This window comes from Pongo pygmaeus, chromosome 19 (genome assembly GCF_028885625.2).
Source record: "Pongo pygmaeus isolate AG05252 chromosome 19, NHGRI_mPonPyg2-v2.0_pri, whole genome shotgun sequence".
Lineage (NCBI taxonomy): Eukaryota > Metazoa > Chordata > Mammalia > Primates > Hominidae > Pongo > Pongo pygmaeus.
Window position 1 is genome coordinate 2488182 of NC_072392.2, and position 24795 is coordinate 2512976.

Consider the following 24795-nt stretch of genomic DNA (forward strand, 5'->3'; position numbering starts at 1 on the left):
GCTGGGATTACAGGCGCGCGCCACCGCGCCCGGCTAATTTTTGTATTTTTAGTAGAGACGGGGTTTCACTATGTTGGCCAGGCTGGTCTTGAACTCCTGACCTTGTGATCTGCCCGCCTCGGCCTCCCAAAGTGCTGGGATTACAGGCGTGAGCCACCGCGCCCGGCCTATCCTCACTTTGAACATGTGGAGTTTGTCCCTCTGTGACGATGTCCTGTGATGTTCATTCCCACTTCGTCACCTGACCTTGACTGTCTCAAAGATAAAATAATGGCTTACTCCCACGAGCGAGGGCATTGCACCTGCCATTCGAGGATGGCTGGGCCTGCACTCTGTGGGGGGTCCTGGTTGATTTGGTAGTTTAGACCTTAGAGGTAGGGGAGAGGAAAATTTGGGCCACATCAGGATGCCTTACTCTCCAGCTGCAGGATATATAGGAATTTCCCCAATTAAGTCTTGTGTGTGTGCACGCGTGTGTGTGTGGGTGTGTGACAGTCTCACTCTTGTTGCCCAGGCTGGAGTGCAGTGGCGCGATCTCGGCTCACTGCAACCTCAGCCTCCCAGGCTTCAAGTGAGTCTCCTGCCTCAGCCTCCCGAGTAGCTGGGATTACAGGTGCCCGCCATCACATGCCTGGCTAATTTTTGTAATTTTAGTAGAGATGGGGTTTCAGCATGTTGGCCAGGCTGGTTTCGAACTCCTGGCCTCAAATGATCCACCGGCCTCGGCTTCCCAAAGTGCTGGGAATACGGGCGTGAGCCACCGCGCCTGGCCCAGGACGCCACTTTTTAAAAAATTGAAACCTGTCACCTGAAAGAAGGGAAGGAGAAAAAGTGGATTTCACACCTAGAGCCTCCATTTGCTTTAGGAAAACAGCCCCTTGCCATTTGGGTCGTCAAAAGATGTCTGAGGGCACTAATACGCTTAAAGGATCAGCCAGGAAATACGGGCCTTTCAGGTGACGAGGAGGCACAACGGTAATCAAACCCGACCTGTTCTCAGCTTCACAGGAGGCCCCGTTTTGAGAGGTGCATGAAGGTGTGGCCCACGTTTAACAACACTCAGGAGAGGGGAAAGCATGTTCAGGACACACCGGTGACAGCAAAGGAAGCTGCTGCTGGGCTGGGGCTGCTGGGAAGTCCGAGAGGTTCTGTAGCAGGGCACTCACTCGCTGATGGCTGTCCCCGGCTGTCACCTAAAACCTCCAGGTCAGAAGCACCTTTTCTCCAGTTGGCTCAGGAAAACTGACAGACTCAGGGTTGAAACTTTTTTCTTTTCAGAATTTCCAAGACGTACAGATCTCTCCAAGCATCCCAAAAGGCGTATGTTCCTGGTGGGGCCTGCTCTTGGAGACGGATGGTGAGCAGCTGCCAGCAGCTACTGAGTGCTCAACTTCCCCTCTAGAGACAGGCTCTGCCCCTCAAGGCCACCTGGGTTTTTGGCTCTCTAAATCCTGTCCGAGGGTGGCGAACTTGAGGCCCTCCTCCCTGCCCCCAATGCCTCACCTCTAGGCAGTGCTGGCCACCCTCCTTACCTCCAGTGAAGGGACAGGGGCAGGTGGCCAGCCGGGGGGTGCTGAGTGACCTCACGGGTCCAGCATGCACAGGGCCTCGCCCCACAGGCCAGCACCCCTCCCCACCTGGCCTTCTGCACCCGACGACAGGTGACATTCGCCTGCAGGACACTCCCGCGAGCCTTGCCACTGACCGGCAGCTCGGTGAATTCCAGCTGAGTGCCTGTGATTCCACCCCCTTACCTCCCACTCAAGTGACAATGTAAGCATGACCTCGAACTTGACCTCGTTTTTATCTATTCCTCTCCCAGTCACATTCCTGTCAGCCCTCACCATCCACCCAGACCGGGTTACAGAACACACAGGTGAGCCTGGGGCCGCAGGTTTCAAAAACTCACTTTATTCCAATGTGAAATGAGGACGTGATGGTTTAAAAACAAGAAAAAGTTCTTGCTCAGCGGGGGGGATGCTTTGCTTGCTAGCTCACGCCCATCCCCTTTGAAACAAGGTGTCTGGACAGACCACACCCATAAGCAGCTCTCCGCAAACCCAGGCAGACGCCCGTCTCCTCCGGGTCTCAGGGTGGCCACATCCTCCGCCACCAGGGCTCTGACAGCAGGCACAGAGCAGCAGCACAGGCAGGGTGGAGCGGGAGCAGCGGGGCCTGTGGGGGCCCCCGCCACCCCCCAGAGCTAGTCTCAGACCAGGAAGGGAGCTGGGCTCCAGAGAAGTGACATCACGTCGGCACCTGTAACTCCCGGGATCCGTAATTCGGCCCTGCTTCCCCCAGCCCCGCCCCCCCGCCCACTGTGCGTTAGGCAGCTCAGGTTAAAACTGAGAAGACGGATACATTCAGACTGCAGGCCCCAAGGCCATGCCCAGCTGGGTGCAGGGAGTAGGGAGCCGAGTCAGAGCCTGTGGCAGCGCCACCCACTAGACTCTGAGGGCCCAGCAAGCCAACCCCGACCCCTTCATTCGGGAGCAACAGCCAGACCAGGCCAATCACAACTGCGGCTCCCGTCCCGCCCCAAACTAAAGTGCACCCCAACCCTCCAGCCCTGCCACAGAGCTCTGGCTCCCCATCCCAGGACACAGGAAAGCCCCCTCCCCACCAGGTTTTTTGGCTTAAAACCTGGACTTTCTGACAGGTTGGGCCCGGGGGCAGTGGCAGCAAAAGCAGCAGCCATCATGTCGACCATACAAATGACCTGAGAAATCCCGTTTGCGCATCACCCACTCAGGAGCCACCCACTCAGGACTGGCTCGGGCTATGTACAGGGGAGAGGGACGGTCAACACTCTCAGCCAGGGACGCACTCGCACACGCCCGCCGGAGGGTGGGGGCGGGAGCAACACCTGCCCCCCAGCCGGGAACTGATGGCCGCACACGCCATTCACGTGTCTTCAACGGGGCCTCTGCATCATATATTCATTGAACCAGTGCAAAAACATCTTTTGTGGGGCAGGCAGGCCAGGCTCCCAGGAGGATACGGGGGTGGGGTGGGGTGAAACGTGGAAGAGGAGGGCCTTGCTTCCTCTTCCGCCCGCAGGCACGCCCCCTTCTCCTGGAGTCTGCCTCCCTGGTGACGGGGCCGCTGGCTGACTGTCCGTCTCCCTCTCTATCCCTGCACGCTGGGAGAAGGGTCCTTGGCAGCCGGGGGCTGGAAGCCCAGGTCTTCTGGGGCCCCCGCTGGCGCGGGCTCGGTAGCCATAGGCTCCTCGGCTCTATCCCTGTTTCTGCTGGCCTCCTGGAGCTGGTGCCGCCGCGCCACCTCGGCTTTCAGATTCTCCAGGTCTTTTTGGCTGAGGATAAGGGTGGGGATGGAGATGGGTCTCAGAGGAGTCCTGGGCGCTCCACCACCCTCCCGGCTTTCCTGTGGGATAAGCTCAGGCTCTGTGCTCTATTCAGTGGGAAATGCGTGTGAACAAGCGCTGCCCTCCTGAAGGCGGAAGGTAAGGACCCCGCACCTGACCCGGCCTCGGGACACCCTCACTGCCCTCTGTGGCCTCCCTCCAGAGCAGGGGGAAGAAAGCGGAGTTGGGGGGCCTTGCTGACCAAATCCACTTCCCACATGAGGCCACACTGCTTGTGACCACCCGGGGAGCCCGGGGCCTGCTCCTCAGGCCCACCCCGCCATAGAATGGGAAGCGGTGGGGAGGGAATGAAGCCGCTTCTTAGGTACTGATGGGAAGACGCCAAGACACATTATGTGAAGCAGAAACGCCAAGGTCTTCACTCGTGGAATGCGAGGATGCTGAGGAAAATAAGGGGGGCGGGCCGGGCGCGGTGGCTCACGCCTGGAATCCCAGCACTTCGGGAGGCCGAGGCGGGCAGATCACAAGGTTAAGAGATTGAGACCATCCTGGCCAACGTGGTGAAACCCCGTGTCTACTACAAACACAAAAATTAGCCGGGCGCGGTGGCGGACACCTGCAGTCCCAGCTACTCGGGAGGCTGAGGCAGGAGAATCGCTGATCCCGGGAGGCGGAGGTTGCAGTGAGCCGAGATGGCGCCACCGCACTCCAGCCCGGGTGACAGAGCGAGACTCCAACTCACAAAAAACCACCAACCAGGAGGCGCTTCTGAGTGGGGCGGGGGCCTCACCTGAGAGGAATGAAGAGGATGCCGTTAATGACGTTCAGCTGCTCCAAGACGCTGGCCATGCTGGGGGCTGTGAACTGCGGGGCGGGGAAACCAGCCGTGAGCGGGGCTCCCGCGCTCGCCCGCGCCGAAGGGGCCGCTCCGCCCCGGACTCACCTTGAGGGGCGGGATGTTGGCGCTGGAGCCGTTGCGGTAGATCTCATTCATGGTGCGCTGCAAGGCCACGGCCTGCTGGGTCAGGCACTTGAGGTACTCGGAGCTTTCCTTGGTCTTCTCATGGTCCTCGCCCAGCTGCGGGGAGGCGGGGCAGAGGCACGAAGGGATCAGGCCCCCCGCGGCCCCGCCCCTGCCCCGCCCCGCCCCCGCGGCCCCGCCCCGCCCCCCCGCGGCCCCGCCCCTGCCCCGCCCCGCCCCCGCGGCCCCGCCCCTGCCCCGCCCCGCCCCGCCCCGCCCCGCCCACCTGCGTCTTGTAGATGGTGTAACCTTCCTTCTCGTGCTGCAGCGCCGACCGGAACTCAGCTTTGCTCTCGTAGACTCGGGCCACGAGGTGGTGGCTGCCGGGAGGCGCGGCGCGGGGCGAGGGAAGGGCATGAGTGGGCTGGGCGTGGGGGCCTGACTCGGGGGCCGGGGGTCTCCTCTAGATCCCTCCCTGGAAGCCACCGAGGGGAACATCAAGTCCAGGGCTCAGAGAAGAGGGGGAGGCCGAGAGAAATTTTCTCGGGTGGAGGAAGACGAGAGCACCGGGCCTCTTCCCCGCCCGCGCCGGGTGCCCCGCAGGCCTCCGCGGGCCTTGGAGTTTGGGCGGGCGGCCCCTCACCTGAGGGCCACCTTGAGGGCCTTGGGCCCGTGGTACTTGGTGCTGACGGCCAGCGCGTTCTCCAGGAAGCGCAGCGACAGGTCGTACTCCATCACCCCGTGCAGCACCAGCCCGATGTTATTCTGGGGGCAGGCGGTGGGGGGCCCTGGTCAGCTCCCGGTCCCCTGGGATGGAGCTGGTTCCCTGCCGGCCCCCCGCCCCAGCACTCACGTCCAGCAGCGCCATCTCGGGGTGGTCTTCCCCGAACACCAGCAGCATGAGGTAGCGGGCGCGGTACAGCAAGCTCAGGGCGGTGGACAGCTGGCTGCTGGCAAAGCAGTACAAGGCCAGGTGCATCTGCGGGCGGGGCCGAGACAGGTCAGGGTGGCCGCGGACCCAGCCCCTCGCAGCCCCGGCGCGGGCACACTCGCGACTCACGTATTCCTGGATGGTGTTGGGGTGCTCGGTGCCCATCACCCTCTCGCTCATCAGCACCGCCTTCTGCTGGTTACTCAGGGCCTGGGGGGAGAGAGAGGTGGCTGCCGCGGCGTGGGAACCCCCCCTGCGCCCAGAGCCGACCTGGCCCCGGCCCAGCAGCCCATGGTGCCGCTCTGCAGGCTCCTGTCCTCTCCGGCTGTGCCCTGGATCTGTCCCTTGCACAAAACAGCAGGGGGGTCAACAGCAGCTGCTGCCACACCTTGAGGGGCGGGTCATGCTCCACAGAGAGCTCCACACCCCCATGGTCTTACGCCCAACAAAATCTCCACAAACACCCAAATACAAACCTAAAACTACTAAAAATGTTAAAAAAAAAAAAAAAAAAAAAAGCCTGAGCAGGGGTGGGTCCCTTGAGGTGAGAAGTTTGAGACCATCCTGGCCAACATGGTGAAACCCCCATCTCTACTAAAAATACAAAAATTAGCCAGGTGTGGTGGCACACGCCTGTAATCCCAGCTACTCGGGAGGCTGAGGTGGGGGAATCGCTTGAGCCCAGGAGGTTGAGGCTGCAGGGAGTCGATATCACGCCACTACACTCCAGCCTGGGTGACAAAGCAAGACCCTGTCTCAGAAACAAACAAACAAAAAAAAACCCCACCCATTTATAAAGAGAAGAAAAAACAGTCCCTTTGCAGGGAGTAGGAATCCTAAGACATGCTAACCCCGAAACAGCCCTGGCCAGGCAGGGCACCCAGAACCCCACCACAGCCTCTACCAGCCCCAGCCAGGCAGGGCACCCAGAACCCCACAGCCTCCACCAGCCCCGGCCAGGCAGGGCACCCAGAACCCCTCCACAGCCTCCACCAGCCCCGGCCAGGCAGGAAACCCAGAACCCCACAGCCTCCACCAGCCCCGGCCAGGCAGGAAACCCAGAACCCCACAGCCTCCACCAGCCCCGGCCAGGCAGGAAACCCAGAACCCCACAGCCTCCACCAGCCCCGGCCAGGCAGGGCACCCAGAACCCCACAGCCTGCACTGGGCACAGAGGACGCGGGAGCTCGGTGGCGTGCTTCCTGTCCACTCACGGAGTCTCAGGAGGCGTCCCTGCTGACGCCCCCTGGGGGGGTCCCCTGCCATCGCCTCCCAGAACTGACCGCACCGCAGCACAGGGGACTCCCGAGGTCTCCCCAGGACACAGTTACAGAGGGGTGGAGCCAGGGGTGGCCTGAGCAGAACGAGCGACTTCCTGGGGTCTCCTGGACTCCACCCACTCCTCCATCGGGGGCCCCCTCACTCCCCATCCCCCAACACGAGGCCAGGCCTTTGCTGCCACAGCCCAGAGGGTACCCGAGACTCACCTCTGCGTAGTCGCCCATGATGTAGTGGAGGCGGGCGAGGAGGCGCAGGCAGGCGCAGGTCTCCACGTGCATGGCTCCGTAGACGTTGTTGAACAGGTTCAGGGCCTCATTGATGAGCTCACAGCCCTCCTTCAGGAAGCCTGCAGGGCACCCCCAGGGGTGGCAAGATCAGGACGGGCCATGGGGAGCTCCCGCCTCCACCCAGCCCCACGTGGCCACACACCCTGCTGCACTTTGGCCTGTCCGCTCTGGAAGAAATGGAAGGCGTCCGAGGCCTTGGGGTTGACGTGCTTGACCACGGGGAAGATGTTGAGCACGTCCTCCTCGGTGAATGCGGGCTTGTGGCGACTGTCGAAGCTGTACTCCTTCAGCAGGACCTGGGGGGCAGACCCCCACACAGGAAGCCTCAGCCCCAGGTTCAGCGGGTTGGCACCTCCCAACCCACCAACGCTTGCGCACAGACGGCTACTATGAAAAAGCCACCTCCCCTGTGGCCCTGGCCAGGAGTGGGAGCCTGCAGCAGGGACGTAGCGGGGACGCTGTGAGCCGTGCCCACCTGGATCCCTGTTTTCAGCGAGATCTCCCGCAGGAGCGTTATCTTCTGCAGGCCGTAGGTCTCCACAGCCTGGTCCACGGTCTCACTGAGGAGGGAGCAGGGGGCCTGAGCAGCCCAAGCACCGCCGGGCCCCCCAACACTGTCCCGGCCCCACCCCACCCCCCAACACTGCCCCACCCTCCACCTAACATTGCCCCACCCGGCCCCCGGGAGCCTCCCAGCTGCCCTCACCCTCCAGCACCCAGTGATCTCCCACAGCTGCTCCCTCTTCTCTCCTCTGACTCCTTGGTCTATGAGCACAGGCCTTAGACGCCATCTGGGGGTGGGTGGTGGCCGCCTCATCTGCCCAATCCCACCCACCCCACCGCCCCTGTCCGGTCCCAGCCCTGCCCCGCACACACCACTCGAGGTCGAAGTCAAAGTAGTTCTTGGCCTCGTGGCAGATGTTCTTCCAGAGCTCCTGGGGGGTCATGACAGCCCAGGCTGTGTTATCCGCAGTCCCCGGGGGCCGGTTTTTCCTCCTCTTATTCCTCTTCTTGGAGACCAGCTCGTCGGCGGGCAGGTGGGCCACGGGGTTCGGGTAGGAACTCAGGAAGCAGTTCAGGAAGTGGCTGATGGCGGCTGAGAGGCCGGAGAGTTCGACTCCCTGTGAGGCAGGTTGGCTTCAAGTCATGAGAGCCCTCAGCCCCACCTCAGGCTCTTTCCCGACGCCCCACACCACCCTGGGAGGCCATGGCCGGCCGCAGAGCAGACAGGTGGCACCTGTAAGTACGTCTTGAAGATGTGCTTGGCCGAGCGGGTGATGAGTTCTCCAACGCCGATTTTCTGGAAGGATTCAGAAGGGAGGTCTTGGTCAGGCCCCCGGCCTCCATCCCAGCCCCACAGCTCCCGTTCCGCCCCACCCCGGGCAGCACTCACGTAGACATGGTCCAGCTGGTGGCGAGCCGGGCTCCGCAGCACCAGCTCCAGCACCTTGCCCAGGTAGCGCATGTTGATGCCCCGCTGGCGCATCACCTCTGCCAGCGTTGCCCCGTCCACAGGCAGAACTGCGTGCTCCATGCAGTCCTTCACCTGCGGGCTGCAGCAGCTCAGGCCCCCACCCAGCTCCTCTGCCTCCACCCAACTGAGTCTTTCTGGGGGAACACAGCTATCCTGGGATCCCCTGGAGAAGGACCCCTAAGGCTCCAGCTCCCAGTCAGGATGTCAGAATGTGCCCAGCCTCTGGGAGGAGCACAGGCCAAGAACCAAGAACCCGGTGGTGGCACAGGCCCCCTCTAACCACGTGGGAGAAGCAGAGGTGCCTGCTTGGGGGCACTACTTGACTCCCAGCCCCGCGTCCTGAGGCTTGGAGGCCATGGTGTTGGGGGAGCCCCCAGCATCCTGGGACCAGGCACAGAGCCTGCGGGAGGATGAGCAGCCCCCACTGAGCTCTGGCCCCATCCCCCAGCCGTGCCACCACCCAGGACTCAGAAGACTGGATTCCCAGCTGCCAGCCCCACCCGGTGGGCTCAGCGGGCCTGTGCCCTTGACCTCTGGGGGTCAGGCTCCCCATCTGTCAAATGGGGATGCCCACTTAGGGAAAGCTGAAAAAGTCACTCCTGCGATCCTGTGTTCATGGGCCTCCAAGTCAGAGACGGATGAGGGACCAGCACCCTCCGCACAAGCCCCAACCCAGCCCCGCGGCCCCTCCCTCACCAAGCCAGGGATCTGGCAGGAGAGCAGGAAAGCAGCCGCGTCCTTCAGCAGCTGCTTCTGGTCCCGAACTTCATCCTGGCAGGACTCAGGGAAGCGAACCCCTGGAGGAGGGAGAGCAGAGGAGAGGCTGAGCCAGGCAGTGGCAAGACAAATGCCGCCTGGGGCTGGCAGGGGAAGCGCTCAGATGGGGAACAAACCCACCAGCCCCAAGGCCCAGGCACCCCAGCGAAGCTCCGGCCCTGGAGGGCTCCTGCGCTGCCCGGCCCCTACCACTTACCCGGTGAGAAGATGTCAGGATTGAAACGAATGTCGAAGGCGGTGCTGCTGATGGAGCCAACCGCCTTGCATGCGTTGCGGATCACCTCCCGGCTCCGAGGGTCTGCTGTGGAGACATGGCTCCATGAGACGCGGGTCCCCTCTGCCACCGGTGGAGCTGGGCTGCCCCAAGCCTCGCCGCCTAGCTCCTTGCAGAGATGTGTGCCAGCCTCTCCCAGATGGGGTCATAAGCCACCCTGGCAGGGCCGGCCCGGGCTCTCTCCCGGCCATCTGCAGCAGCCCCACCTGTGCCGTCGTCTGTGGCGATGGTCTCTGCCAGCTCCTTCACCTTGGCCAGGCCGCTGGCGCTGCTACCCTCCTCCTCACTTCCCGCCTCCGGTCCTGGAGGGTCCTCAGACTTGGACTCCAAGGAGGAAGGACCACCATTTTCCAGGGAGGAGGGGGCCTCCAGCTGGCTGGCTTTCTGCTGCATCAGCTGCAAGGCTGCCAGCTTCATGAAGAGGAGGTACCTGGAGCAGAGGAAACGGCAGAGCAGGAGCTGGAAATCGGGGAGAGGAGCTCTGCTGGCCCAAGGCTTCCGGCAGCTGGGGCTCCACACCCCGCAGGCATAGGGCACCTCCTGGCCGGTGTGCATGAGTCAACGCAGAAAAACCAAGATCTCCCAAGACAGGAAGAAGAAGGCGGCCGGGCGCGGTGGCTCACGCCCGTAATCCCAGCACTTTGAGAGGCCAAGGTGGGCGGATCACTTGAGGTTGGGAATTCGAGATCAGCCTGACCAACATGCAGAAACCCCGTCTCTACTAAAAATACAAAAAATTAGCTGGGCGCGGTGGCGCGTGCCTGTAATACCAGCTATTCGGGAGGCTCAGACAGGAGAATCACTTGAACCCGGCAGGTGGAGGTTGCGGTGAACCGAGATCGTGCCATTGCACTCCAGCCTGGGCAACAAGAGCAAAACTCCGTCTCAACAGGGGAAAAAAAAAAAAAAAAAAAAAGGCAGCTGAGTCCTGGAGGGGATAGGAAAAGAGGAGCTCCCCATCCACGTCAGGGCTCTCAACAGTGACAGGAAGCCACTGTCATTTGAGACAGTTACTCATGCTGTGGGACCTCTCACATGGCCATTTCCCAAGCACTAAACACCAGCGGCAGGGACCCCCAGCACTGGGACAGTCACAGCTACCCAGACTTCCAAGTGCTCATTAAGAGAACAGCACCCGCCACAGCCGCGTCACCCGCCTGGCTGCTCGCGAGTCTGCAGCCCGGGTTTCTGCGCTTGGGAGCCAGACAGCAGGGCAGGTGGGGACGGGTGTCCAATGACTGTGGCCAGACGGAGCCCTTCTTCATTCTCCAGCGCTTCTCCCTTCAAGGACCCAGCCCCACCCAGGGCGCCCGCACTCCCTGCAGCTGGCCCCGGCCCTGGTCCGGCAGGGCCGCCCCTCACCTGTGCTCCACGAAGGCGTCCACCAGCTCCTGGCGCAGGCAGCAGAGCTTGTGCCGGTGGGCGCGGGGGAAGCCGGCGCGGGCGCATTCCTCAGGCAGCTCCTCGCCAGGCACGGGCAGGAAGTTGAGGTCCGGGGGGAAGGTGCGCAGCAGGTCGAGGATGTAGTGGCGCCCGTCGTTGCCAATGATGCCCTTGCACTCGACCGAGGAGCAGAGCTCCACCTCCTCGTCGCGGTCGTTGAGCACCTGGTGCCGCAGGATCTTGAGGGGCCGACTCGTGCGCTCCAGCAGCTCCAGGTACCGCGGGTGCGACACCACGGTCTTGCCGAAGTCGATGGAGCCGTAGATGACGCTCTGCTCCTGGTCCCGCTCCAGGATGCCGGGGATGATGGACTGGGCCGTGACCCGGTAGCCGCGGTAATCCACCACCACCGTGCCCAGCGTGTACAGCCCCTCCACGTCCACCGCGTTGTACGTGCGGACGCCGTTCAGGTCGTTGGTGGGCGCCACGTAGGCTGCCACGTCCCCCCCGAAATCCTTGTAGTGGTCTCGGACGTCGAAGCCCAGGCTGAAGAAGATGTTGTTCCAGATGAACATCTGCATCTTGGTCTCCTCGCTGGGGTTGATGGCCATCACGTTGCCGTCAATGACGGCCATGGCGCCCCTGGTGGCTGCCGCGGTGAAGTCGCTGTGCACCTGCCGGGGGTCGAGGAAGGGAGGGTAAGAGGCCCCGCCCACGAGAGCCTGCATCCACCTGGCCATGCGCATCCACCTGGCCATGCGCACGCCCCTAAACCGCGGAGGCAACCAGGCCTGCCTTGGGAACCCAGGGACCCGGAGCCTCAGTTTCCTCATATGTAGAAAAGGCCAAGAAAACCATGTTTTGGCCGGGCACGCGGTGGCTCACACCTGTAATCCCAGCACTTTGAGGGGCCGAGGCGGTCAGATCACTTGAGGTCAGGCGTTCGAAACCAGCCTGACCAATATGGTGAAACCCCATCTCTAATAAAAATACAAAAAAAAAATCAGCCAGGCGAGGTGGCACGCGCCTGTAGTCCCAGCCACTCGAGAGGCTGAGGCAGGAGAACTGCTCGAACCCGTGGGGTGGAGGTTACAGTGAGCCGAAATCGCACCACTGCACTCCAGCCTGGGGGACAGAGTGAGACTCCATCTCTAAAACAGCGCAAACAAACAAAAACCCCCATGTTTTGAGAATACACTTGTGCTGAGGGAAACAGCAGAGCTTAGTGATTAACAAGTGTGAGCAGGTTTGGGATCCACCAGTTATATGCCAGGTGAACTTGAACAAATAAAGGTACTGACATTTACAATTTGTCCAAAATATTATAGGAAATAGTCTCTATAATGTACTTGGCACCATCTCCGGTGAAGTCAGTACCCAGAAACAAGTTTTGTTTCTACAATTATCATCTCTAGGCAGTAAAACTATGGGAGGTTGTTTTCAGACAGGGTCTCACGCTGTTGCCCAGGCTGGAATGCAGCAGCACGAGATCTGCACTCACTGAAGCCTCGACTTCCCCTGGCTCAGGCCATCCTCCCACTCCAGCCTCCCGAGTAGCTGGGACTACAGGCACATGCCACCATGCCTGGCTAATAATCTTTTGTATTTTTTGCAGAGACGAGGTTTCACCATGTTGCCTAGGCTGGTTTCCAACTCCTGGGCTCAAGTGATCCGCCTGTCTCAGCCTCCCAAAGTGCTAGGATTACAGGTGTGAGCCACTGTGCCTGGCTGAGATTTTTTTTTTTTTTTTTGAGACGTAGTCCTGTTCTGTCGCCCAGGCTGGAGTGCAGTGATGCAATTTCGGCTCACTGCAACCTCCGCCTATTGGGTTCAAGCAATTCTCCTGTCTCAGCCTCCCGCGTAGCTGGGACTACAGGCACGCGCCATCACACCCAGCTAATTTTTGTATTTTTAGTAGAGATGGGGTTTCCCCATATTAGCCAGGCTGGTCTCAAACTCCTGACCTTCTGATCTGCCCGCCTCAGGCTCCCAAAGTGCTGGGATTACAGGCATGAGCCACCGAAGCTGGCCTGAGATTTTTTTTTTTTTAAAGCAACTGCTTTTCCTCATTTCTCTTAGTAACCCAGCACTAATAACTTTGAAACCCCGGCAAACTAAAAGTGTTATGCAAATGAGCTCCCGCCCTAGAAGGGCCATGGTTGGCCGGTGCTCGCCCAGGCAAAAGCCCCGCAGCAGTCAGTGGAGGGCGGGAAGCCGGACGGCCCCGGACACTCGGTCCCTACGGGAAGTGACTCAAAGCCTCAGAGAGGCCAGAAAAAGGTACTGGGAGGGTCTGCTGGGAGGCAGAAGGCTAGTAGACCCTGCGGAAGACGCTGACTGGCCTTCGGGGAACCTGACAGGGTAAGGGCTGCCCCTGCCTCCCTTGCTTTCCTCCTCTCCGTGAGAAAACCCGCCAGCAGTGGGCGGTGGGCCTGAGACTGCCGGCCAGCAGAGGCTGCGGGCACCTTGAATATGGCCCTTTCTCGGAGCAGCCGCTCAGGCAGGTTCTTGCGAGGCAGCTCCCTCGTCGTCTGCAGCTCCTCGTTCCAGTCTCGGGTCTGCAGAAAGATCAGGGAGGGAGCAACCAGCTCAGCCTGTGCCCTGCTCCCGGAAGTCCCTCCTTCTACCTTCCTAAGAGCCCCAGACTCCCACATGAAGTCAAGCGTGGGGCCTCCAGGGATGTGCACGGAACCAGCCCAGCACCCAGGAGGGCGGGGGTGCCCAGCGAGGGCGGGGCCAGGCCGCAGGCACCTGTCCAGGAATGTGCTCCTCGTAGCCCAGCCTCGAGGTGTAGGCGTCTTCTGCGCGCACGCAATCCATGGCATGCTCCGCCTGGGGGGCCGTCCAGCTGTACACCTGGAATGGGGTGGCGATCCTCTCGAACGGGTGGCGCTGGACCCTGTGGCAGGCAGGGGAGGCGGAGATGGGGCAGCCCACCAAGCTCAGAGCCCTTCCACGGGCCCCTTTTCCGAGGCCCCCGCCTGCTCCGGCATCTCCCGCCCTGAGACACTGCCCTGAAGTCAGATGAAGTGCGCGGGCGCCTCTCCTGCGGCTGCCGTCTCGGCACTGGCTGACAGCTCCCTAGAGCGGGGACTCCAACACTCGGGGCCCAGGGCGGTTTCTTCAGACAGAAGCACTGGAGTGCAGGTGGGCCGGCTCACCCCATGCCCCCGTGTGCCATGAGACAAGGCGGGAGAGGAAGAAGGCACTACCTTTTCTTCTGCAGCACAGCGAAGTTCTTCTTGAAGGTCGGGCTGATCTGGTTGAGCAGCTCCACTAGGGAATGGCTTAGGAAGCGGGGGCTGGCGGGCTTGGGGTTGAAGTGATAAGCCGTGGACCTGCAGGCAGAGGGCGGGCACTGAGCCGGGGCCCAGGTGTCTGCCCAGACCCAGAACAGCCGGCACGGCAGGGGGGCGTGGTGGGCTGGCAGGGACTCACTGATTCAGGTAAAATCCCCGTGTGGACGCGGTGATGCTGACTTGCCGGTCCTCGGCCGTGATCACAAACAGGTACATGAGATCCCCGTGCATCTTCCGGTTCCCCGGGGGCGGGTTCCAGCCGCTCATGGTGAGTACTTTCAGGCACTGCAAGGGCTTCGGGAGCGGCCGAGTCTGAGGGCCCAGGCCTCTGGTGTGGGGCCTCCACCCCGCCAGGGACCCTCTTCCTCCCTCCCCCAGGATCCTACCTTCCAGTCACGGTTTTGGGGCTGCAGGGGACACAGTGGCCGCTCCCGGCTCCCTGGCAGGATGTACTCGGGTGGCGTGCAGTCGATGGGGTCCATCTCCAAGCCCTTCTTCCGCTTCCCGCTGTCTGAGGGACCCGAGGCTGGTGGTCAGCACAGGGCCACCCAGGGCCAGCTGTCTCCCTACCTGCTGACGGCCCTGGTCTGGGTGCCTCAGGCCCAGGCCCCTCGGCCCCTTCTCCAGCCCCCCACCTCCATGCTCCCCGCCCTTTGGCCCAATCCCCGGCCCCAGTGTCTCCCGCACCTCCCAGGTCGCCGTCGGTGAAGACACTCAGGAAGGACAAGGAGTTGCAGTCAACCCCATTGAAGGCATCGGATGGGTCCAGGCTCTTGAGCAGGTCTCGGACATGGCGCACGTGGATGCGGGCCTCACGCACTGTGTACGGCTCTGTCAGGAAGGCAGGGAGGGGACGGCGTTACCAGGGCCCTGCACCCTGAACAACCTGCTCAGCACAAAACAGGTTTTGGGGGTGCTAACACAGTGGTTTTAATTTTCCACTTTAGGTTTCCGTTTTCAAATTCCACTATGAACACATAAGCTGGAGTTCTGGTTTCGACACCACACACACACACACACACACACACACACACTCTGCCTACTGGTGAGCAGGGATCTTTTTTCATAAAGAACTTTCTGCCAAATGCCTCTGAAGCACACACAGGCCTCAGGCATCCACAAGGCCGCCTGCTTTTGTGCGCCAGTGTGTCGGCTGGGCAGGGCTTTTGGAGCTTTGGGACTTCCACACCACAGCCTTGCCCTGCTCTCCCGAGGCAGCCTCATGTAGGGGTGGCCTGAGGACTTTCCAAGGCCCCCAGTGTCAACACTGCCCCATGTGGTTTCATGGGATTTTAATGGCAGTTCTTTTGGAGGGGAGAGGTTCCGTGATCAACTGTGGGCACTGTTGAGCTACAGACCTTTTCCATCACTGCTCTCAACAGGCGGACAGGCTCTGGGTGTGGAACCTGAGCAGCTTCTACCCAGAAAACTCGAGGCCACAGACCAACCTGATGGCACCTCCCCGTGCCCGACCTCCCCACTCTAGGGCTAGGAAACTTTTGGGACTTCTCATGCATCTGTACAGAACTGAACTGGACTGACTTCAAGCCCTGGCATGGTACTGCCTGATTTTCTTTTTTAGAATCACGGCTCTGTTCTTTTTTTTGTTTTGTGTTTTATTTTTTGAGACAGAGTTTCGCTCTTGTTGCCCAGGCTGGAGTGCAGTGGCACGATCTGGGCACACTGCAACCTCTGCCTCCCAGGTTCAAGTGATTCTCCTGCCTCAGCCTCCCGAGTAGCTGGGATTACAGGTGCATGCCACCACGCCCGGCTAACTTTTTGTATTTTTAGTAGAGATGGGGTTTCATCATGTTGGCCAGGCAGGTCTCCAACTCCTGACCTCAGGTGATCCACACGCCGCGGCCTCCCAAAGTGTTGGGATTACAGGCGTGAGCCACCGCGCCCAGCCCGCGGCTCTGTTCTTTAACCCATGGGCCGTGAAGTTGGCAGGTATACGTGTGCTGGCCTGAGAAGCAGACCTGTGCTCCAATCCTGCCTCCACGAGCTCATCTGTGACACAGGGACCCTGGCATGGATGGTGCTGCCTGCCTCTGCCTCCGTGGGCCCTCCCCCGGGCAGGCTGCCCAACTTCCAGACCGACCTTCCACCACACGCAGCACGGAGCCCTCCTGCAGCCCCTCGACGCTGCGCAGCTCCGAGAAGTGGTCCAGCACGTTGCCGTCCAGGTGCAGCGAGAAGCAGGTGCGGTGACATGTGTCCTCACGGTCCATGAGCACCTGGTGGATCTCCTGCACCATCTCCTGGGGGGACACCTGCAGGGAGAAGGCCCCGCCCACCCCGGTGAGAGGCCACGTAGCGGACAGCAAGGACAATATCCCCTTGTCCCCAGCCCAAAGTACCTTGGTCCCCAGAATAAATGCCCCAAATACTCGGCTATCCCACTTTCTGGCTTTTAAATCCAGGCCGTGTCCGCACATGCCATGCCCTGTGTGTGCAGCCTGGAGCCTGGCCCGCCGACTCGGCCTGCAGACCAAGAGCAATGCCCGAGCAGAGAAGGGAGATGAAGAACAGGGGAACAGAAGACGGCAGGCTCGCCCCCGGCCTTACCCAATGCTAAGGTGCCTGGGGCAAATGGCTTTCACCTTCCAGAAGGGGTGCTCTGGGGCCCAAGCCTGCGGGTGCTGAGACATACGACGGCCCTATCTCGTTCCCCACTGAGTCACCGGCTTGCAAGACCTCCACGTTGGCTCTGTCCTTGGAGATTACCCAACACTACCCTCCCGTCTGGCAGATGGTAAAATCACGGCCCAGAGAGAGGTGACTTGCCTGAGGGCACACAGCAAGAGGCTGAGGAGTCCTGGGATGCCAACACTACCCAGCCACTATCACTCCCCGCCCCACGTAGGGCTGGCAGGCCCAGCTGGTCGCTGTCCTCTAGCAATGGGGCAATGACCTGACCCTGGGCTCAATTCCCACGTCCACACGCTAGCTGAGTGACTCTAGGGAGGGCACGGGATCCTCAGTTTCCTGCCACAAAGTGGGGCCGGTAGGAGCACAAGCAAGGCTGAGCTTTCCAGCTCACCCTCCCCAGCAGGCTCAGGCCTGGCCCCCAGCACCCCTTCCTCTATCTTACCTGCAGGGAGAAGGGCTCGATCCCAGGGGCGAGGATCTTCACAGAAAAGCCCGTGTCCTGAATGACAATGACTTCCTGGCCGGCGGTCTCATCTCCCGGGTCGGCCTCGTCAAGCCCATTTTCCCTGGGTGGCTCGGCCGCCCCCTCTTCCTTCTTCAGGCTCTCTGGGCAGTCCCCATTTAAGAGCATGACTGATGGCAGCTCTGTGGGTGACAAGAACGGATCAGAATTAGGCAGCCTCGCTGGTCGGCAGGGCCGTCCGCCTGACCCCACGCGGGGGCACCTGCCTTCTGGAAAGGCATCTGCACGCCCTCGCGAGCCTCAGCCTCACGGTCGCGCCTCGCCCTCCGTGCACCTGCAGGCCACTTCCACACCCAGCCGCCCCTCCCAGCCACTGCTCCCTGGCCCACTGTGGTATGGCTTGCACCTGAACACACGGCCCAAACCACTCTCCTCAGGGTCACCAAAGCCAAGCCCGAGGGTCTCCTCCGGCCCTAACACACCTGGCTTCCCAGCAGCAGTTCCCCTCTTCCTCTCCTCTTCTCTGACCCCACACAGTGCCCTTGCTCCTCCCTCTCCAGCTCCATCCTCTTCCATCCCTCCTGAGCTGTTGTCCTGGGCTGCAGGGGGGCGCTGCAGGGGTGTGCCTGGGCCCAGCCTCTCCTGTTTCTGACCCCACCCCCTCCCATACACTCCTGCCTCGTGGCTCACACGGCCAATCCTGTCCTCTCTCCAGCCTTTTGGACCAAGGAGACGGCTGCCTCCCAGGCATCAACATGTGGCTGTCCCTGAGGCATCACTGAAGCCCCGTCTTGCAGGGACGGAACTCATCTTCCTCCTCAAACTGGCACCTGCTCTATCTAGTCACCCACCCTAAATCTCCCAACCCACCCTAAATCTCCCAACCCACCCACGGGACCCGGCCTCTGCAGCCACTGCCCTGGGGCAGGCATTTCCTCTATTTCAGCAATGCCACTGCAACCCTCCTAGGAAGCCCACTGCTTACAAGACCAAGCTTCTCAGGCACCCACCTGAAGTCAGCCTCAGCTCTTGCCTGCTACCTGCTGAGGTCTAAGGACACCACGCCATGGAAGCCTGGTACTGCCCACAGCCCTCCCACCACTCTCCCACCACTGTGCTTGTGTCTGTGCTGCCCCTGACATCCCACTCTGTACAGCAAACACTGACTCACCCTTCAAGGCCTAGGAGAAATAAGCCTTTTCAACAGCCTGCCCAAATGACCCTTAATGGCAGAATCACACTCCCTCCCCCTTTCATTCCCAGAGACATTCGGCTGCACCCAGGGTGGCGTCCTCACCAGCAACTCTACCCACCACCTTCTATCTTGCCCAGGCTCAACAGAAAAGGCAACAAATAAGCACTTACTGCAAACCCCTAGCTACATGCAATATTTGAAGACAGCACCCAATCCACATGCTGTAAGCAGGGTGGGGAGCAGGTGACAAAACCTTGCATTCCTACCCAGGCACCAGTGGAACAAGAGCCCCTTGTTCCGCTGAGGAGCCAAGGACCGCCTCTCAGTAACCCTTCAGCAGACACAGGCCTGCCTGGGCACCCATCTAGGAGATGAGGACCTCAGCCCCCAGGATCTGCCCATCGGCCAGGCTGACCTGCCTGGCTTGGCTTGAAGTTCAACGGTCCCAACTCTGAGGAGGGCCTGGGTTCCCTTCCAGAAAGAACAGCTTGCCCAGCTCTGCCCATCCCATCTAGACCCCACCTCCTCTTCCCTACCCAGCTCTCAGGAGTGGGGACAGGTACATTTCCCAGAACTGTGTGGTCCCAATCCGGACCCACCAGAAACGCAGAGCAGGAGCCTCAGGGAAGGGATGAGGCCAGTACGGAAAGGCAGAGACTGGGGGGCCTGGAGAGAGTCACTCCCTTTCCCTGGATCCCCACAAGCAAATGAGAAACAGGACCTCTAAGAGCTCAAAGACTCTCTTCCCCCTTGCCCCAAAGAGGGGTATTTGAAGCCCAGAAAGGCTCGGAGCCTGGCCTAAGGTCAACCAAGTCAGAACGGGCCCCAGACTCCCTCCTGCAGCCCGCACCCTACGCCGCGGCACTGCCCTCAACTCTGGCCACTGAGGACCTTCAGTAACTGTGCATGTCATGGCTCTCCATCCCCACCCCGCCCTCTCCCAGGAACCACGAGGATGTACAAAGACCTCCCTTCCAGGATCCAACTGCCCCAGGAAGGGCACCCCCAATCCCCTAGCACGTGAGCAGCCCCACACACCTGCCTGACTCTAGTGACAGAGCAGACAGACAGCTGGGGCGGTGGTCAGTCAGCTTGCAAACAGCAGGAGGCAGGGCAGCCCCTGAGAAAGGCTGTGCTGGCTGCCAAGCCCCTGGAATAAGGGGAGAAACAGGAAGGGCCCCCACCCAATATACAACAGCGGTTTTGAGCTATGAGATCCCATAAGTGGGGAGTCAAATACCTAGACAGAGAGAGCCTGTGTTCTTTCACATGCCTGGAATGGGAGGACAGAAAGGAGGGAGGACAAGGCAAGCTGGCCACGGCTCCCACTCTTCTTCCCCAGCCCAGGGAGACGACCCTCAGGGGCTACCTATTCCTTATCCCGTTTCAAAGGAATGCGGCCGGCTCCCCAGGGGCCTCCTCTCCCCAGGACAGCATGTCTTGCCCCTAATCCTTCCTCCTAGGAACGCTGAAGGTCTCCCCACCCCTGGATGAAGGCGGAGCGATCTCCCCCGCAGGCAGCTGGCTGGCTCACCAGGTCCCGGTGCTCACCTGGTGCAGTTGGCAGCTGCCCTCCCCTCGGCTCTGGAGTCTTAGGATAGCCATGGCAGCAAGGCAGCCGGCTCTCCAGTTCAGCCCCAGCATTGCCCGGGTTCCTCGTTCCAGCCTCTGCTGCTACCCTTGCCCTAATGCAGCCAGTCGGCCCGGGGCTGGAGCTCCGGCTGGCTTCGGGTTTCAGTGGGGCCAGGCCTGCCATGGCAGCCCCAGGAAGGGCACACTCCCCCTGCCTGGCATCCCGCTCAAGGTCGGCCAGAAGGACGGCTGTGGGCCAGGAGAACCCAGTGGCCCCAGGACCCCAGAGGGAGCTGCTATCAGCACTCAGGCCCACCTCCCTATGCCCCCTAGAGAGGGGGTCACTGCCGGCAAAGCCGCTAGGGGGATCCGAGAACCCAGAATTTGGGGTACCTGGACTCCTCAAGATTGAGGGCCTAGGAGACTGGCTGGCAGGGGCAGGGCCCAGCAAGGGGGTCCTCTCCTCTGCTCCCACCCCAGTGGGGGTGAACAGGACCGCTTCTGCCAGCTGCCGCCAACAGCTGGCACAGACCCGGGCCCAGGCCATAAGGTGGCTGCCTCTGCCCACCAGTCCCAGACACTGAGCACCCCACTGTCCCTGGGCCAAGGGCCTGGCTGGGACCTCTGGCTCCTGCTGCCCCCTGCAGGTGACCTGGCTGCCAGCCCCTTCCTTGGAGTCACTGGTTCTGGTGGAAGGGAGGGGGATGGGCCCCCAGCTTCCCAGAGGACAACTGCACCCGTGCCCCTGGCCTCCAGGCTCCATCAAGAAGCTGGCAGGCTCCATCTTCCCTTCCCAGCAGCCCCGGCCCTGCCAGGAGGGAACCAAGTCTCTCCCAGGGGAGAAAAGAGCTGGCAGCAAGAGGCCGGTGGCCGCACGGCGGGGGAGGAGCCCAGCTGGCCAGGGCGCCTTCCCAGGGCCTCTGACATGCTGCCAGCGCCCAGCGAGGGCTGCCCCAGCATCCACCCTACCCAGGGTGGGCGGGAGCCAGGCTCTCACTCCATCCCCTCCCCTCCAGGACCAGGGATCAGGCAGACCCTGGGCTGCTGCACAGCCCCCATGGAAGGTGCTGGGTCTCACACAATGACCAGAGGAGAAGGACCAGGCCTAGACAGAGCCCCTCTGCTCCTACCCTCTCCCGAAATACACCCTAACCCTCCGGAGAGAGGGGTGGGGCAGGGCAGCCTGGCAGTGACCCCAGAGGAGTGTTGACAACCACCTGCATTCTGATTACCACAGAGCCAGGACTCACGCTAGGCCCAGCCCACGGCAGCTCCCTAAACCGCCGTGCCAGCCCATCTCACCTACGGCAGCTCCCTAAACTGCTGTGCCAGCCCATCTCACCTGAGGAAACTGAGGCTCCAGAAGGCTAGGAAGCAGCTGCCCAAGGTCAGAGAGGCAAGAGGAGCCAACCCAGAGCAAGAAAAAACCAGGTGTTACTATCACATTGGGGATTAAGTTTAAAAAAAAAGAAAAGAAAAAATAGGGGTGTCAGATGCCCAAGCCCATGGCTTTTGAGTCACTCCCACTGCGCACAGGCTACCGACCCCCTCCCACCAACCCGCTCCCACGGACCCGCTCCCATGGACCCACTCCCACTCAGCACAGCCCACCCAGCCCCTCCCAAGGGGCCTGGCAGCACCCACAGGTAGGCTGCACCCACTTCCTCCTCCAGGTCTCAGGCCTCTACTCAGGGGGCAGATCTATCCCAGTCACAGCATTCCCCAAGGCCTCTACACCCTTGGGCCAATACTCCCTCCTCTCATAGCCCAGGGGCACCTCTGAGGATGTGAGCTTTAGGGGAGGGGAAAAGGAGGTCTTCTGCAGAGCGGGAGAGCCGTACCCCAACAGCACTCTGCATACAAGCAAACTCAGATGCTAGGGAAGAGACAAAGCACACCCTTGCCCCGGCCTGGAGGCGCAGGGAGCCCAAATGCGGCAGAGAGGAGGAACTAGAAAAGAAACTTAGGCCTCCCAGAGGGCCTGTGTGCTGCCCAAGCCAGGCACAATCTCACTCAGAAGACTGTGCCAGGGCCAGTCCACGCCCCAGCCAAGGCCTCAGCAAGTGAGGCTCCAACAGGAAGTAGGGTCCTAAAAGGCGCATCACCCGTCCCAGCAGCACAGGGCTTCAGGGAAAGGCAATGGGGCGGGCAGGCGGCCTATCTAAGAACCTACAGACCAGGCACCTGTTTGCCTCCTTCCTGTCCCACCCAGGCCAGAGGCAGGTGTTCAGGGCCTGAGGACAGTTCAGAGTTCCTCAGGCTGCTCTCCCCACATCACATCCAAAATCCTGTTGTGGAGCTCCCATAAGCCCCTAGACTCCTTCCCCAGCTGCCAGCCTCCTCCTTCTCCCCCTCTGGGCCTCAACTCCAGGGAGCCCTCCCCTGGGCAGAAGGAACCTGACGCACCACTGTGGACCTGAAAAACCTGCCTGTTCTCTTAACCCCTAAAAGCCGCTGTATTCCCAGGAAGGTAACCAACCCTTGCCCCCAACCCTCAATGGCCTAGATCACCTCCTTCCTAAGGGGGCTGAAGAGTCTTCCAGAGCTGGATCTCAGAGGTCAGGAGCCTTGGTTCTGATGCTCAGGTGGGCCCCAGCTGGGGGGTCTTCATTAAGGCTCTGTCCTTCTTTCAATAGATCCGGGCTGGCTGTAACCTAAGTCCTAGCTACCTGTACTACCTTCCCAGGGACATAGGAGCCCATGTCCTGCCCACGAGTATGCTCCCAGTTTCCCCAAAACAAATAGCTGTGCCCTTCCCTGACTCACTTTACCCCAGACAGAGCCCCCCAACCAAAAGAGTTAGGGAGGGGCTTCACTGACTCCCTCACAGAAATCCTCCAGACGCTCGTCGGCTCCCTCGTTCTCAGCATGGGATCCAAACCAACACGCCTGTCCCAGCTTCCTCTGGGCCAGGCCACGGCAGCCTTGGCTTGCTGGCCATGAGCTGGAATCCAAACACTTCCCTTAACAACTAAATCGCTGTGTGACCTTGGGCAAGTCACTTCAACTCTTCGGGTCTCTGCTAGAGGAGAAATCAGCCAACCTCCTCTTATCCAGTCTGCCCCCACTGATTCAGAACCACATCAGCACAAAGCCTGGTAGGTTGGGACGATGAGCATTTGCTGTTCTGCCCAAACCTTGGCCTCGTCTAGACGATCAGCACTACTGCCCCAGCACCTGTCCCTCACCCCAAGGCAACTCCGCTATGATGGGAATAGGGTCAGAGGGCTGAACGCTGTCCCCATCCTGATTCCCAAGTCAGCCCTGGCGCACTCACTGAAGCTGGGAAGGGAGATGATGAGGCGTTAAGACCACAAGTCCCAACTGAGGACAGTCGACGGAGGAGGGAGGGACTGGGGGACAGGAGTAGCTCTGCACCTCCACTGCCACCCGGAGCAAAGAGGGCCTGAGGAAGATGACGACTGAGGGTCTGGGAAGGGGATTCCAGTCCCAAGGCTGGAATCTGAGACACGGTGGAGGGAACAGAGGGAAGAGAAGGGGCTCAGGAGAAAGGGAAAGCAGGCCCCACCCGAGACAAGCTGCAGCCACTGCTACAGTCACCACCATACAGCCCCCATGGGGGATCGCTGGGAGCTTGACTCCACACTAATGACCTTTGCCTTAAAAACAGTAACTCTGGTCTGACCCACTTTTCGCAATAAGGCAGGTTAATGATCAAGTTCTGGCACAAACACTTCCCCCGCCAAGGAGTTTGGCTTTGCCCCATGCAAAGGCAGACGCCCCGTACACCAGGTCGGCCGAGCAGGCCAACACACCTGAGAGTCTCCGCCACAGCCTGAAGACCTGCGGTTACAGCCTGGCCTCAGGGCATGAACCAGGGACGTCCCTCACAACGCACACCCCGCACCTCGTGCTCTTCCCACAAACCGAGCCTGGGAAGCCTCGAGCGGAGCTTCACTCTCAGGGCTGCAGCCCTGCGCACAGGGAATGCCTGGGAGGCCGACGCGGAGCAGGTGCCGAAGGGGGCTGTCCCGCAAGCGTCGGAGCCACCCCAGCTCAGAGAGCTCCCCAGCTCGGGCGCAGAGGGGGTGGGGCCGCCGATTCCCTCGGTCTGCGGCGGCGGCGCACCCCGAAACCGCGTGTGCGCGCACGTGCCCCTGCGATGAGGCGCGCGTGTGCCCGCCGAGGGCGCCGGCCGAGGCTGCCTTCCCCGGGACCGCACGTGCGAAGCCCGGGCCGCAGCCGGGGGCGACTGTGAAGGTGACCTTCAGGGCGGGGGCGACCCGGTGGAGGCCCCAGCGAGATACAACCGGGCCCGACGCGGAGGAAAGGCGGCAGTCCCCGCGGAGTCCCGAACCCGCCCGCCCTGGTCCGGCGCCCCCCGCCCGGCGGCCCGCTGGCCCCGGCCCCGCTCACCGGCCGCGCCCGGCCGCCCCTTGCCCCCGGCCTGCGAGCCGTGTTCCCGGGCGCTGTCGGCTGGGGCAGCCGCCGGCAACTCGTCCGTCTTGATGACCATGGTGGCGGGAGCGGGCGTCCGCCTCGGCTGTCCGCGCCGCCCGCCGCGCCACTAACTCAAGTGCCCTGCGCGCCGCGGCCGCTGCGGGAAGGACGGAGTCACCGGCCCACGTGGTGCGCGCCGTGGCCTTTGACCCCGCCGCCCTTTCCCTGCCCCGCCCTCGCGCCCGGCCCGGCCCACGGCGGCCCGCGAGGGACAAAACGCGCCGCGCCTGGTTCCCCGCCCACGGACGCGGTGACTTTCCAGAACGTCTTAAAGGCAACGCACTCTGACTCAAGGCCCGGGGAGGCTGGGCGCCCTCGCGGGGCGGGGCCTCGGGGAGACTCCCTGCCGCTCGCTGCCCGTTGGGCGGGCACTGTGACCTTGGGTGGAGACTGGTCTGGTTCTGCCATGGCTAACCCTCCCCTCTCCAAGGATCCCCTGTTTTCTTTTGCAAATTTGCTA

At 61.6% G+C, this 24795-nt stretch overlaps 1 protein-coding gene across 2 annotated transcripts; it reads right to left on the reverse strand.

Moving 5' to 3' along the window:
* Nucleotides 1-1888: 1888 nt before the first annotated feature.
* Nucleotides 1889-24780, reverse strand: CLUH (clustered mitochondria homolog). 2 transcript variants are annotated; one of them, XM_054457468.2, is made up of 26 exons: nt 24252-24780; nt 17087-17289; nt 16094-16265; nt 14680-14823; nt 14379-14503; nt 14132-14286; nt 13906-14031; nt 13445-13592; nt 13159-13251; nt 10673-11367; nt 9517-9740; nt 9233-9334; nt 8956-9056; nt 8179-8331; nt 8023-8085; nt 7662-7906; nt 7261-7345; nt 6928-7081; nt 6705-6844; nt 5347-5427; nt 5140-5265; nt 4930-5051; nt 4573-4666; nt 4269-4403; nt 4116-4189; nt 1889-3313 (listed from the first exon to the last, which is right to left on the reverse strand). In XM_054457468.2, exons 1-26 carry the CDS (start codon nt 24349-24351, stop codon nt 3130-3132), a joined length of 4044 nt encoding a protein of 1347 aa, XP_054313443.2. In that variant the 5' UTR covers nt 24352-24780; the 3' UTR covers nt 1889-3129. The 2 variants fall into 2 exon arrangements, with proteins under 2 accessions (XP_054313443.2, XP_054313442.2); XM_054457467.2 differs by having other exon boundaries at nt 9233-9337.
* Nucleotides 24781-24795: the final 15 nt, after the last annotated feature.